Source organism: Pleurodeles waltl, chromosome 2_1 (genome assembly GCF_031143425.1).
Source record: "Pleurodeles waltl isolate 20211129_DDA chromosome 2_1, aPleWal1.hap1.20221129, whole genome shotgun sequence".
In the NCBI taxonomy this organism is placed as follows: Eukaryota; Metazoa; Chordata; class Amphibia; order Caudata; family Salamandridae; genus Pleurodeles; species Pleurodeles waltl.
In genome coordinates, this window is record NC_090438.1 from 779,987,025 (window position 1) to 779,999,790 (window position 12,766).

The following is a 12,766-nucleotide window of genomic DNA, read 5'->3' on the forward strand; positions in this document are numbered from 1 at the left end:
CTCAGGGGGGACAGGTTTTTGTACTCACAGTCTTAGAGTAGTCCTGGGGTCCCTCCTGAGGTGTTGGATCGCCACCAGCCGAGTCGGGGTCGCCGGGTGCAGTGTTGCAAGTCTCACGCTTCTTGCGGGGAGCTTGCAGGGTTCTTTAAAGCTGCTGGAAACAAAGTTGCAGCTTTTCTTGGAGCAGGTCCGCTGTCCTCGGGAGTTTCTTGTCTTTTCGAAGTAGGGGCAGTCCTCGGAGGATGTCGAGGTCGCTGGTCCCTTTGGAAGGCGTCGCTGGAGCAGGATCTTTGGAAGGCAGGAGACAGGCCGGTGAGTTTCTGGAGCCAAGGCAGTTGTCGTCTTCTGGTCTTCCTCTGCAGGGGTTTTCAGCTAGGCAGTCCTTCTTCTTGTAGTTGCAGGAATCTAATTTTCTAGGGTTCAGGGTAGCCCTTAAATACTAAATTTAAGGGCGTGTTTAGGTCTGGGGGGTTAGTAGCCAATGGCTACTAGCCCTGAGGGTGGGTACACCCTCTTTGTGCCTCCTCCCAAGGGGAGGGGGTCACAATCCTAACCCTATTGGGGGAATCCTCCATCTGCAAGATGGAGGATTTCTAAAAGTTAGAGTCACTTCAGCTCAGGACACCTTAGGGGCTGTCCTGACTGGCCAGTGACTCCTCCTTGTTGCTTTCTTTGTTCCCTCCAGCCTTGCCGCCAAAAGTGGGGGCCGTGGCCGGAGGGGGCGGGCAACTCCACTAAGCTGGAGTGCCCTGCTGGGCTGTGACAAAGGGGTGAGCCTTTGAGGCTCACCGCCAGGTGTCACAGCTCCTGCCTGGGGGAGGTGTTAGCATCTCCACCCAGTGCAGGCTTTGTTACTGGCCTCAGAGTGACAAAGGCACTCTCCCCATGGGGCCAGCAACATGTCTCTGGTGTGGCAGGCTGCTGGAACTAGTCAGCCTACACAGACAGTCGGTTAAGTTTCAGGGGGCACCTCTAAGGTGCCCTCTGTGGTGTATTTTACAATAAAGTGTACACTGGCATCAGTGTGCATTTATTGTGCTGAGAAGTTTGATACCAAACTTCCCAGTTTTCAGTGTAGCCATTATGGTGCTGTGGAGTTCGTGTTTGACAGACTCCCAGACCATATACTCTTATGGCTACCCTGCACTTACAATGTCTAAGGTTTTGTTTAGACACTGTAGGGGTACCATGCTCATGCACTGGTACCCTCACCTATGGTATAGTGCACCCTGCCTTAGGGCTGTAAGGCCTGCTAGAGGGGTGTCTTACCTATACTGCATAGGCAGTGAGAGGCTGGCATGGCACCCTGAGGGGAGTGCCATGTCGACTTACTCGTTTTGTCCTCACTAGCACACACAAGCTGGCAAGCAGTGTGTCTGTGCTGAGTGAGAGGTCTCCAGGGTGTCATAAGACATGCTGCAGCCCTTAGAGACCTTCCTTGGCATCAGGGCCCTTGGTACTAGAAGTACCAGTTACAAGGGACTTATCTGGATGCCAGGGTCTGCCAATTGTGGATACAAAAGTACAGGTTAGGGAAAGAACACTGGTGCTGGGGCCTGGTTAGCAGGCCTCAGCACACTTTCAATTGTAAACATAGCATCAGCAAAGGCAAAAAGTCAGGGGGCAACCATGCCAAGGAGGCATTTCCTTACAACCCGCAACTAGCATAACACTGATTGCTGTGGGGAGAAAAAACTTTCAAGAAATACCATACATGTATTGGCAATTGTGTGGATTCACCTCAACTGCCCCTTTCTCACCTTCTCTGAAGGGTACCAGTCTTTGGAGCCTTTGCCTTCTCGGGTTTCAACTGGCCATAGTATGGCTCAGATACAGCTGTCAAAGAACATTTGCCAAGCCCATCCTAACCTGGGACTGGCCGCCTTCTAGTTATTATATGTTGCGACCACTGTCCTCTAACGTGTTGTACATAAATAAAATGAAATGTTCCAAATCAGATTGTTGTAATTTTGCCACATATCTACCTACCCATGTTGGATATGTATTTGTAAATGTGGCATCTCTTATTATACTGAGCCCATTTCATGGACATTGTGAAAAGCCTTGAATTGTCTAATAACTGGAATGTATACCCTTTTTTCAGTCATCCACCTGCCTCCGCTGACGTTTCCTCTTCAATTTGTCTTTCCACTATTAGCCACCTTCCTCCCTTGCTTTCTTCAAATCGCTTTTGACTGCATTCTGCCTTTAAGATACTGATACCTTCCAGGCTTGAGTTTGCAGTCTCTGAAAATGCTACGGCAGAGAGCCATGTGTAGCCTGCCATCATTTCAGTTGAAACAAAGTTTACATTTCCCATGTGCCCACTTTAACCCTGCTTTTTCAAACTTTCAGTAATTCAAAGCCGACATTGATTTCAGACATTCTCTATATCAGTTAAAAACACTCCCACCTTAAAAAATGAATGAAAACTGAAAAGTTGTGTTTAGTAAATCTCGGATCCGCATCCTCTGACGTACAATCGGTTTGCCTTTGGCTGCAGGTCTTTCTAAATGACATTCTCGTTTGCAGATTTCACTATACTTATTGACAGGAGAATGGACTAGGATTAACAGTCATGCTTCTTTCTACCTGATGTTTGTGGGGATAGCTTTTAATAAGGTTCTCCTATTTCACTGCCCCAACACCAGTCATCCTTACTCAGCCATAAATTTCACTTCATCCTTTGTGGCGAAAATTAAACTTGTGCAAATTCCCATGACAATTTGGGGCACCCAATCCCTTCCGGTGAAATAAATATACTTGTTGGCAGACATTTTCGGCCCCCACATTTTCACATTTTAAATGTATACAGGTGACTTGCAAACTGATCTGGTGGTCATCCTAACAAAAGAAGTATCTTGAATTGCTTTACTTATAGTCCACAGCAAATACACATTATTTTGCTGTCCTGTAAAGTCTCTAAAATGGATATTGTTGCCTTGGGAAATAGACCCCCCCAACCCCCATTTGTCTTGGGAAATTAGGCTAACGCTACTTATTTAAATTGGTCCAAGTGCTGCTTCTCTTACTGCTAAACCACGAAGGAGAATCCTGGCCCTCACATGACAGCTTTATTGCTGTGTATTTAGGCCGTTCAAAGAAATTGTAACTGAGAAATAACGAAATATCTGACGTAGCTATAGACCATAAAATATATTGTGTGAAACTGACAGTAAAGGTCCTTCACAGGCTTTCATTGGAACTAACAAGTACATTCAAACTCTGCCTGGTTCACACCACATTAGGAAGGGCACCTTGCAAGCGCTTTCCAAAATGTTGCCTGATTCACAAGTTTGGACTCATTACTGCATTTCATTAATTAGGTGCAGCTGCTTACACCTCAAAAGTAGACTCCTGATTAAAATGCCTGAAACCTGGCCATTGTTAAGCTATAGTTAAAATATCAAAGCATTGACTCAAAATGTAGCCTTTAATACATTCATCCAATCACAAGAGTCTCTAAACTGCTAGTGGCATACCATTAAATGCTCTTGTTTCAGGTCTTGCTGTTGCGCCAGTGAGCCTACATGGGGCACCCTGAAACGGCCTCATGCGGCATGTGGTGCCCCAGTAAAATACCTGAAATAAATCTTGTCTCTTACCTATTTGTCTTGCCATCTTCTGCAAGCTGTTAATAGCCACAAAGCGCTCTTCATGCAGTAGCTTCCCCTGCAGTGACTCCTTTGCTTTATTTATCTTGAAGCGTCTATCTTGAATCTTTAACACAAGACTGAACTGTTGACTTCTACTGGAAGCTGTGAACTTTCTGTGTACTTTTTTAGGCTCCAATTACATGACCTGTTGTACCCTTTTCAGCGTTAGTGGAATTAGTTGAACCTGATTTCGCTAGTTCAGACTGCTGCTTGTTTTCCTGCTAGAGTTGCATTTAGTTGTACTTTAGAAACTTTGTATTCAAGCTGTTAGATGGTCTAGTAGGTTTCACACCTGGTCGTGTATTGTAGGCTTTCATTTTCCTTCGTTTTCCTTTTTTGTTACAGATCAAGGAGCAGCGAACCCATCTTTTAGTTTCCTACCTGGTACTTCCTCCAGCACAGCTGTTTCAAGCACACTAGCCACATCCAATAGTGCTTTTGGCAGCAGCGTCTCTGCTTCAAACCCACCGGCCGCCTCTTTTGTGTTTGGGCAAGCTAGCAGTACCTCGGGCAGCTCTGCCTTTGGCAGCGCTAATGAAGTAAAAACACCCCAATCTTTTATGTTTTCTACTCAAGAGAGCAAGCCAGCCACCACATCCTCCAGCACAGGCACGACTGCTGCTGCGACTCCTTTCGTCTTTGGCCCTGTAGCCAGCAGCAATAATACATCTACTCCAAACTTCGGCTTTGGGGCTGCAAATACATCAAGTTCCACAGGTAGGTGTGCAGGGTCAATTCCATTCAAGTAAAGTGTGTGAGGGGTTTTCTTAGTCCGCAAACAATGTTTTGTGATTATTTTTGTTAATGTATAATTCCATGTGCCAAGCTCAGTTTGCATTAGCCTTTACATACAGGTATCTTTACACAGCCTGACACTAAAACAATATAGAATGCATTTCCCATATGCTGGGCATTGCATTGCACAGCCTTATTAGCATGCTGTGTGTGGGGTCGAATGTTATATAAAAAGAGGTGAGTAGCTCACTTTCATAGAACGCTTTGGCATTTTTTACATATCCACATCTCCATGTGCTGTCAGTATTCTGACACGATTTACAAGTGATAGGAAAAAAAATGGCTTTACAACTGATTAGATCAGACTTTAGGGCGTTTTACTTCAGCAAAAAAATTTACCTCTAAACATTTGCCTTCTTTTGGGTTGATTTGGTTAATGGTAAATGTTTTGCAGTAGACTATGCAGCTGCTTTCTCAAAGAAAATATATGGTAACCTCTAGTTAAACCTTCCTCTGTGACAGATCTCCTTTGCCTAGCTTTCAAGCTGCCCTTGCCAAAAAAACAAAAAAGTGTTTGTTGTCACCTCCTTGTTTTCTCTTGTCACTTTGTATTCCAACTCTTAACTGTGTCTTTTTGTTTGACTCGAATATTGATAAGCTTGCATTAGAACCAAAACATCACCATTAAGGGAACCCTCACCCATCACCCTGCAGCATTCTGTGAGCACCAGTGACCTTGATATATATCCCCAGTTCATGAAACTGATTTGGGGGCTTGGTACTGCATTGGCAGTGCTGCAGTCCACATATTTATCAAAACCATCTTACTGCTTTTATGGAAACCTTGCGTTTAACTAGACACATTAAGGCCACCCTCCTTAGCAGTAGTAGGATTACCAATAACCCTCTAAGTGCTGCAGTGTTGGTAGACTGCATGTCCTCTAGATAATAATGGAATTACTGAAACTCTACAAATGATCTTAACATTGACATGGACAATCAAATCTCATTTTTCACATATTTTTTTGGATCAGAAGTTAGATGATCGTTTCTTCTATTGTGGAAACTGGCTAAGGAATCCATATTCTCCAACCCCCCCCCACCCCCCCCCCACCCCCGGCCTGACCTCATCCTGTGATACTCAATGATGTACAGGCCTGAAAAACATATGCAGAAGGTTGGATGACCTTTAGTACATTAACCCTGACAGGCAGCTTGTAAAGCAAGGCTTGCTTAAAAGAGAAAGCTCATGCGACATGCATTGCTCCATTCGCCCAGCAACAGACAGACATCTCGATGTCCACATAGGTCTGAGGAAAGGTTATGAGGAAGCTGGATTGGTGACGCCTTGGAAAGTCCCAACCATCTGAGAAATGTGAAGGTCATGCTTCATCTTGTATCACGCTGCCACCATGAAATGTTATTCTACTGTCTTTGGATAGATGCCTAGTAAATGTGTAATACCATGCATCTCCTGATCAACATCACACCATGTACTTGATAAAGAAATTATCTTTCAGTTCTGATTGGATGATGTATTTTCACCCTTTTGTGGTTTTCATGTGTAGGAAGTTGGCTCTGTATGCACTATTTCAAAGTAAGGAATAGTATGCACAGAGTCCAAGGGTTCCCCTTAGAGGTAAGATAGTGGCAAAAAGAGATAATACTAATGCTCTATTTTGTGGTAGTGTGGTCGAGCAGTAGGCTTATCAAAGGAGTAGTGTTAAGCATTTGTTGTACATACACACAGGCAATAAATGAGGAACACACACTCGGACAAATCCAGCCAATAGGTTTTGTTATAGAAAAATATATTTTCTTAGTTTATTTTAAGAACCACAGGTTCAAATTCTACATGTAATATCTCATTTGAAAGGTATTGCAGGTACGTACTTTAGGAACTTTGAATAATTACAGTAGCATATATACTTTTCACATAAAACACATATAGCTATTTCAAAAGTGGACACTGCAATTTTCACAGTTCCTAGGGGAGGTAAAGTAATGTTAGTTCTTGCAGGTAAGTAAACCACCTACGGGGTTCAAATTGGGGTCCAAGGTAGCCCACCGTTAGGGGTTCAGAGCAACCCCAAAGTTACCACACCAGCAGATCAGGGCCAGTCAGGTGCAGAGCTCAAAGTGGTGCCCAAAACGCATGGGCTTCAATGGAGAGAAGGGGGTGCCCCGGTTCCAGTCTGCCAGCAGGTAAGTACCCGCGTCTTCGGAGGGCAGACCAGGGGGGTTTTGTAGGGCACCGGGGGGGGGCACAAGCTCACACAAAAAGTACACCCTCAGCGGCACTGGGGCGGCCGGGTGCAGTGAGCAAACACGCGTCTGGTTTCCAATGGATTTCAATGAGAGACCAAGGGGTCTCTTCAGCGGTGCAGGCAGGCAAGGGGGGGCTCCTCGGGGTAGCCACCACCTGGGCAAGGGAGAGGGCCTCCTGGGGGGTCACTCCTGCACTGGAGTTTCGATCCTTCAGGTCCTGGGGGCTGCGGGTGCAGGGTCTTTTCCAGCCGTCGGGATTTTAGAGTCAGGCAGTCGCGGTCAGGGGGAGCCTCGGGATTCCCTCTGCAGGCGTCGCTGTGGGGGCTCAGGGGGGACAACTTTGGTTACTCACAGTCTTGTTTCTCCACCAGTTGAGTCGGGGTCGCCGGGTGCAGTGTTGCAAGTCTCACGCTTCTTGCGGGGATTGCAGGGGTCTTTAAATCTGCTCCTCTGGATACAAAGTTGCAGTCTTTGTTGAACAGGGCCGCTGTTCTCGGGAGTTTCTTGGTCTCTTGGAAGCAGGGCAGTCATCTGAGGATTCAGAGGTCGCTGGTCCCAGGGAAAGCGTCGCTGGGGCAGGTTTCTTCTGAAGGAGGGAGACAGGCCGGTAGGGCTGGGGCCAAAGCAGTTGGTGTCTTCTTCTTCTCTGCAGGGTTTTTCAGCTCAGCAGTCCTCTTCTGTAAGTTGCAGGAATCTAAATTCCTAGGTTCAGGGGAGCCCTTAAATACTAAATTTAAGGGCGTGTTTAGGTCTGGGGGGTTAGTAGCCAATGGCTACTAGCCCTAAGGGTGGGTACACCCTCTTTGTGCCTCCTCCCAAGGGGAGGGGGGTCACATTCCTATCCCTATTGGGTGGATCCTCCATCTGCAAGATGGAGGATTCCTAAAAGTCAGAGTCACTTCAGCTCAGGTTGCCTTAGGGGCTGTCCTGACTGGCCAGTGACTCCTCCTTGTTTTTCTCATTAATTCCTTCGGCCTTGCCGCCAAAAGTGGGGCCGTGGCCGGAGGGGGCGGGCAACTCCACTAGCTGGAGTGCCCTGTGGTGCTGGAACAAAGGGGGTGAGCCTTTGAGGCTCACCACCAGGTGTTACAGCTCTTGCAAGGGGGAGGTGATAGCATCTCCACCCAGTGCAGGCTTTGTTACTAGCCACAGAGTGACAAAGGCACTCTCCCCATGTGGCCAGCAACATGTCTCGAGTGTGGCAGGCTGCTAAAACCAGTCAGCCTACACAGGTAGTTGGTTAAGGTTTCAGGGGGCACCTCTAAGGTGCCCTCTGGGGTGTATTTCACAATAAAATGTACACTGGCATCAGTGTGCATTTATTGTGCTGAGAAGTTTGATACCAAACTTCCCAGTTTTCAGTGTAGCCATTATGGTGCTGTGGAGTTCGTGTTTGACAGACTCCCAGACCATATACTCTTATGGCTACCCTGCACTTACAATGTCTAAGGTTTTGTTTAGACACTGTAGGGGCACAGTGCTCATGCACTGGTGCCCTCACCTATGGTATAGTGCACCCTTCCTTAGGGCTGTAAGGCCTGCTAGAGGGGTGACTTATCTATACTGTATAGGCAGTGTGAGGTTGGCATGGCACCCTGAGGGGAGTGCCATGTCGACTTACTCGTTTTGTCCTCACCAGCACACACAAGCTGGCAAGCAGTGTGTCTGTGCTGAGTGAGGGGTCCCCAGGGTGGCATAAGCTATGGTGCAGCCCTTAGAGACCTTCCCTGGCATCAGGGCCCTTGGTACTAGGGGTACCAGTTACAAGGGACTTACCTGGATGCCAGGGTGTGCCAATTGTGTAAAGCAAAAGTACAGGTTAGGGAAAGAACACTGGTGCTGGGGCCTGGTTAGCAGGCCTCAGCACACTTTCAAATCAAAACATAGCATCAGCAAAGGCAAAAAGTCAGGGGGTAACCATGCCAAGGAGGCATTTCCTTACACCATGCATAAAAGATTGTATTGGAGTTCCGCAATTCAGACGCCTTGGCCTTTCAAGCCACAGTCTCCGTACACGTATTATTAAATATTTCTGCTTGTACCTTAAGGCTGGCTGGTCTCTGGTTTGTTCCTGAGGGCAGATAGAAAAGGAGGCTTCAACATATGGTGCAGAATGCGGTGTTTGGATTGACGATCTCATCAGCCGGGCTCCCAGCAGTTTGGGAGGGCCCGTGGCTCTTGTGGGTTTCCATGCTATGCTCAGAGTGCCTTCCCTGGATAGGGTGCCAGTGCTGTGGTGAGTCTGTCACTTCCTGGTCCCCTCTGGTTTTTCCTGTCTGCTTTGGCTGTGTCTCAATAAGTGGGGAGTGGAGTGATAAGGGGTGAAGTTGCTTCTGAGTTTTCCCATCTCCCTCTCTCTGGGCATTGTTTTTTGTTTCTGGCTATTTTTCTGCTCTGCCTTCACTGGCATGGCTGTAGCGCCACTCCTGTTCAGGTGGCTACTCCTGCTTTTCCATTGGTGGCCGTCCACCACGCGTCGGATTCTGGGGTTGTATGCTACTTTCCCTCTTCACTTATCAATTCCTTACCCCTTTCTTTCTGGGCTAACACTGGTGTTTGTTTCCTCTGCTCCGACGATGCGAGCAGGTGTCATGTTTTAATGAATGTGTGTAGCCGGTAGGGCTGCAGTGTGGTTTTCTGGACAGCTCGAGGGCTTGTCCAGGGTTGCAGCCTGAGGGGCTGTAACAGTGGAGCGGTCAGCCGGTGGGGCTGAGGCGCGTGTTTTTCGGGACACCCAGTGCGGTGGTCTCTGGTCACAGCCGGAGGGGTTATGACTGTTATGTACCCAGCCGGAGGGGCAGTAGTGGTCTGCCCCGGTACAGCAGGCAGGGAATGCGCTGCTTATTTGCCTGTCACCACCTCGGTTTGGTTCTTCTGTGAACCACTCTTCCGGACGCCTGGTGCCCGGGGGGCCTCCAGATTGTCCCCAGGGACTTTTTTGCCCTGGGTACAAGAGGTGGGTGGCGGGAGGGGTATTTAGATTGTTTTATAGTACCTGTGTTTTGCATGTTGCCATTTATCACATTGTAGCATTGTGTTGTTTTCCATACTGTTCAGTTTTGAGCGTCTGCTCTATCGTGGTGAGGGCCTCTTTTTGACATTGCAAGGAAACTGACAGTATTGTTACTGTGGCTTTGCGGACATGTGTTGTGCTTTACAATGCTGCCTACATTCTAGTAGCATATGGGATGTCCCTTGAATGAAGGGCTGTCCTGTATGTGGAGGATAATATAAAAATACAAAATGTCTGAAATGAAGAATGGTTTCCTCCACATGGTGGGGGGGCTGACAAGGGCAGGGAAGATTGGAGGACAAAACAATTAGAGATAATAGGGGCTTGCCAAGCTCTCTTCCTGTGGCGAGTGCACAGCCACAGGAACAAAACATTGATTTTGCTTGGGGACATTTGGGAAATACACTACAGCCTGAGGGCACCACAACAGGGACCAAACACTCTGAGCTGCCTCCACAGCAGCAGGCAGAGACGGAACGTGAAAGCCGCACCCTCCCATGGTGTTTGATGGATGAGGAAGTGAAAAATAAAAGCAAAACATATAAGAGACCTTGTGAAAGAATTAGACAGTTATTCCATAGCCAGGGTAAAGAGAAAGTGTCTAACGCCATCAGAAAACATGAACAGAAGTACAAACAGATATCAAATGAAATGTAAGGGTGTATTGGCAAGGGGCGTGAGGGATCACACAATATACTATTGGATATGTCCACGTATGCACATCACACGATAATAACATAAAGATGTGGAAGGAGGTGCTCAGCAATACAAACACAAAGCTGGAAATCACAAGACAGTCTCTCGACGTACATAAAAATGTACAGAGTTAAACAGAATAATAGCCATGGGAGGGCTGCTTTGGAAGGATCTGGATACATTGTTTAGCATTATTGTACTAATAGATTTGTGGGAGGATTGTTAGAAAGTGATACACTGGCCTCAAATATGTGACCACTACTCCAATTACTACACTATCATTTGGCACTAGACTAAGTATGGGAAAGGTTTGCAAGTAGACAAGGGATGGTTGTAATATGCTTACACACTGTAGAAAAGTTAAGTTCAATTGTTAAGTTATCACACGTAATAAGACACAAGCTTCTGACTTTATTACTTGTTAGTGGCTTTAGGTTAAGATCCTCGGGGGCATTTCACTGTAAAGCTGTGGATAGTGTACAACAGTGGTTCCCAACCTGTGGTCCGTGGACCCACTGGTGTCTGTGACACATTCCCAGGGGGTCCACAGGCCTGGCTGGGAGGAAGTCACTTCTCCAGCTGGTGCCTCTACAGAAACGTGTGCGTGGTTTTATATTTATTACTTCCTTTCTTCAGCAGGTTTAAAAGCACTGCAAAGCTCCTTGTACATCGAAAATAAAAGCGTCAAGATAACTCTAGTGATTAATGTAATTGCTGGGGAGGAATGAGAGTTTTGGACAGTGGCAGTCACAGTGATTCTTTAGTTACTGTACAGTTCATAATCGTAATCTAGCACAGTGAGCTATGAACTGCAATTAAGGAACTGCATGCCAACTGCATAGCACAAATTAGAAAGCTGTTTTTTCACAGTCTTTCATTTTCCTTATGCTGCTCAAAACAAAAAAAGGGTTTGCCTGTGTAGACATACATTCTTATTATTAAAGACAATGCTAACCACTGTGTTGTGTTCTGAATGCTGAGTTTGTGCTTCTCCAGACCAAGCACTCTTAGCAAAATGCCTACCAGTGTGGATGCCATGTAAATCCTACACCTTTTACTCCTCTGTAAAGTGCTCTAACACCCTACACTGGTATGAGAGGTGCTATAATAAAAATTTATTACATGTGACAGAGGATAGGGAGAGATGAGAGGCACTTATAGTTTACTTCCTTTCCCCACCGCATATTTATGTTAGTATATGTTTGGTGTGTACTATTTATTGTGAATTACTGTTTTCATGTTTGAAATTTAAATTGTACGAATTGCTTGGGGGTCCCCGTCTTCCAGTAATGTTTCAGTGGGGGTCCCCAGGAGTCAAATGGTTGGGAATCACAGGTGTACAACAAATAAGAACTTTCTTATGTAGGGATTACATTTAAAAATATTTGACCCATGGAAAGGTTGCCAAAATTGTAACAGTGAACAAATTTAGTCTTGAGGGAACGGAGGATTAATTTGCAGCAGTTAACAATATGTTGTCAGGAGTGTGGAATTTTATAAAATGTCTTTGTCCATGGGACAGTTTGTGTCATCAATCTACTTGTCCTATAAAAACACATGCATATTTTCTCCGGCTAAAATGACGTTTACAAATATTGTCTAGGAGTCCGATTTCCTGGTTTGCCTCTGTAAATGCTTGCTCATGCATAAAAGCTGTAAATCTGCACTAATGCAAGGACAGAGTACCAGCAAAATGTGCCTCAGCAACTACAAGCCTCCCAGTCCTTCCAAAGTAGAGGCTGGGGATCAAGCCGACAGCGTCCATTCCCTTAGGGGCAACGTGTTACCCAAACCGCAACCAACCTCCTGTATCTGCCACAGACCACTTAAAGTTGCCCTTGGCAGAACACTATTACCCAGTAGGGGTGCTCACCATCTTCTGTTTCTCTAGGTGGAAGAAAATCACATCCAGCAAACTTGTGCTTTGGGTTGTGGAGCGATTATCCCCCCCCTACCCTTCCTGTCACATCCTCAAGAAATGCCAACCACACAGCAACAACTTCCAGAGGACCACTTGTCCATACTCCGCAGAAACGTTTGACCTCTTTTGGCCAAAGGAGCCACAAAATGGTGGTGCATGCACCAGAGATGGCGACTGGTTATTACTCCATTTTGTGGTGCGAAGGATGACAGAGGCCTTAGTCTCATCCTAGACCCATTGTATTTGCAGGATGCCTATTCCCATTCTCCAGTCCCACAAACACTACCTGCGTCTTCAGGTAGACCAATTTCACTTTTAGTTCTCTGAGCTTCCCTTAGGCTTAACCTGTGCATCCCGGGTGTTCACAAAGGTGATGGTGATTGCAGTCAGTCTGCAGAGCTTGGGAATACCTATCCTCCCATACCTCTATGACTTGCTACTGAAGACAAGTTCCCCTCAATTGCCACCTCCAGACGA

General features: G+C 46.5%; 1 protein-coding gene across 6 annotated transcripts in view; it reads left to right on the plus strand.

Annotated features, from left to right (window-relative positions):
- The window catches only part of NUP153 (nucleoporin 153), a 630,217-nt gene that overhangs the window by 532,567 nt on the left and 84,884 nt on the right, over nt 1-12,766 (plus strand). For 5 of the 6 annotated variants that reach the window (XM_069218389.1, XM_069218381.1, XM_069218361.1 and 2 more), the window contains one exon: nt 4,002-4,373. The exons of the other annotated variant lie outside the window; for it this stretch is intronic. In XM_069218389.1, coding sequence (XP_069074490.1) covers nt 4,002-4,373 — 372 coding nt within the window. The remainder of the gene's footprint in view (nt 1-4,001; nt 4,374-12,766) is intronic. 6 annotated transcript variants of the gene reach the window in all.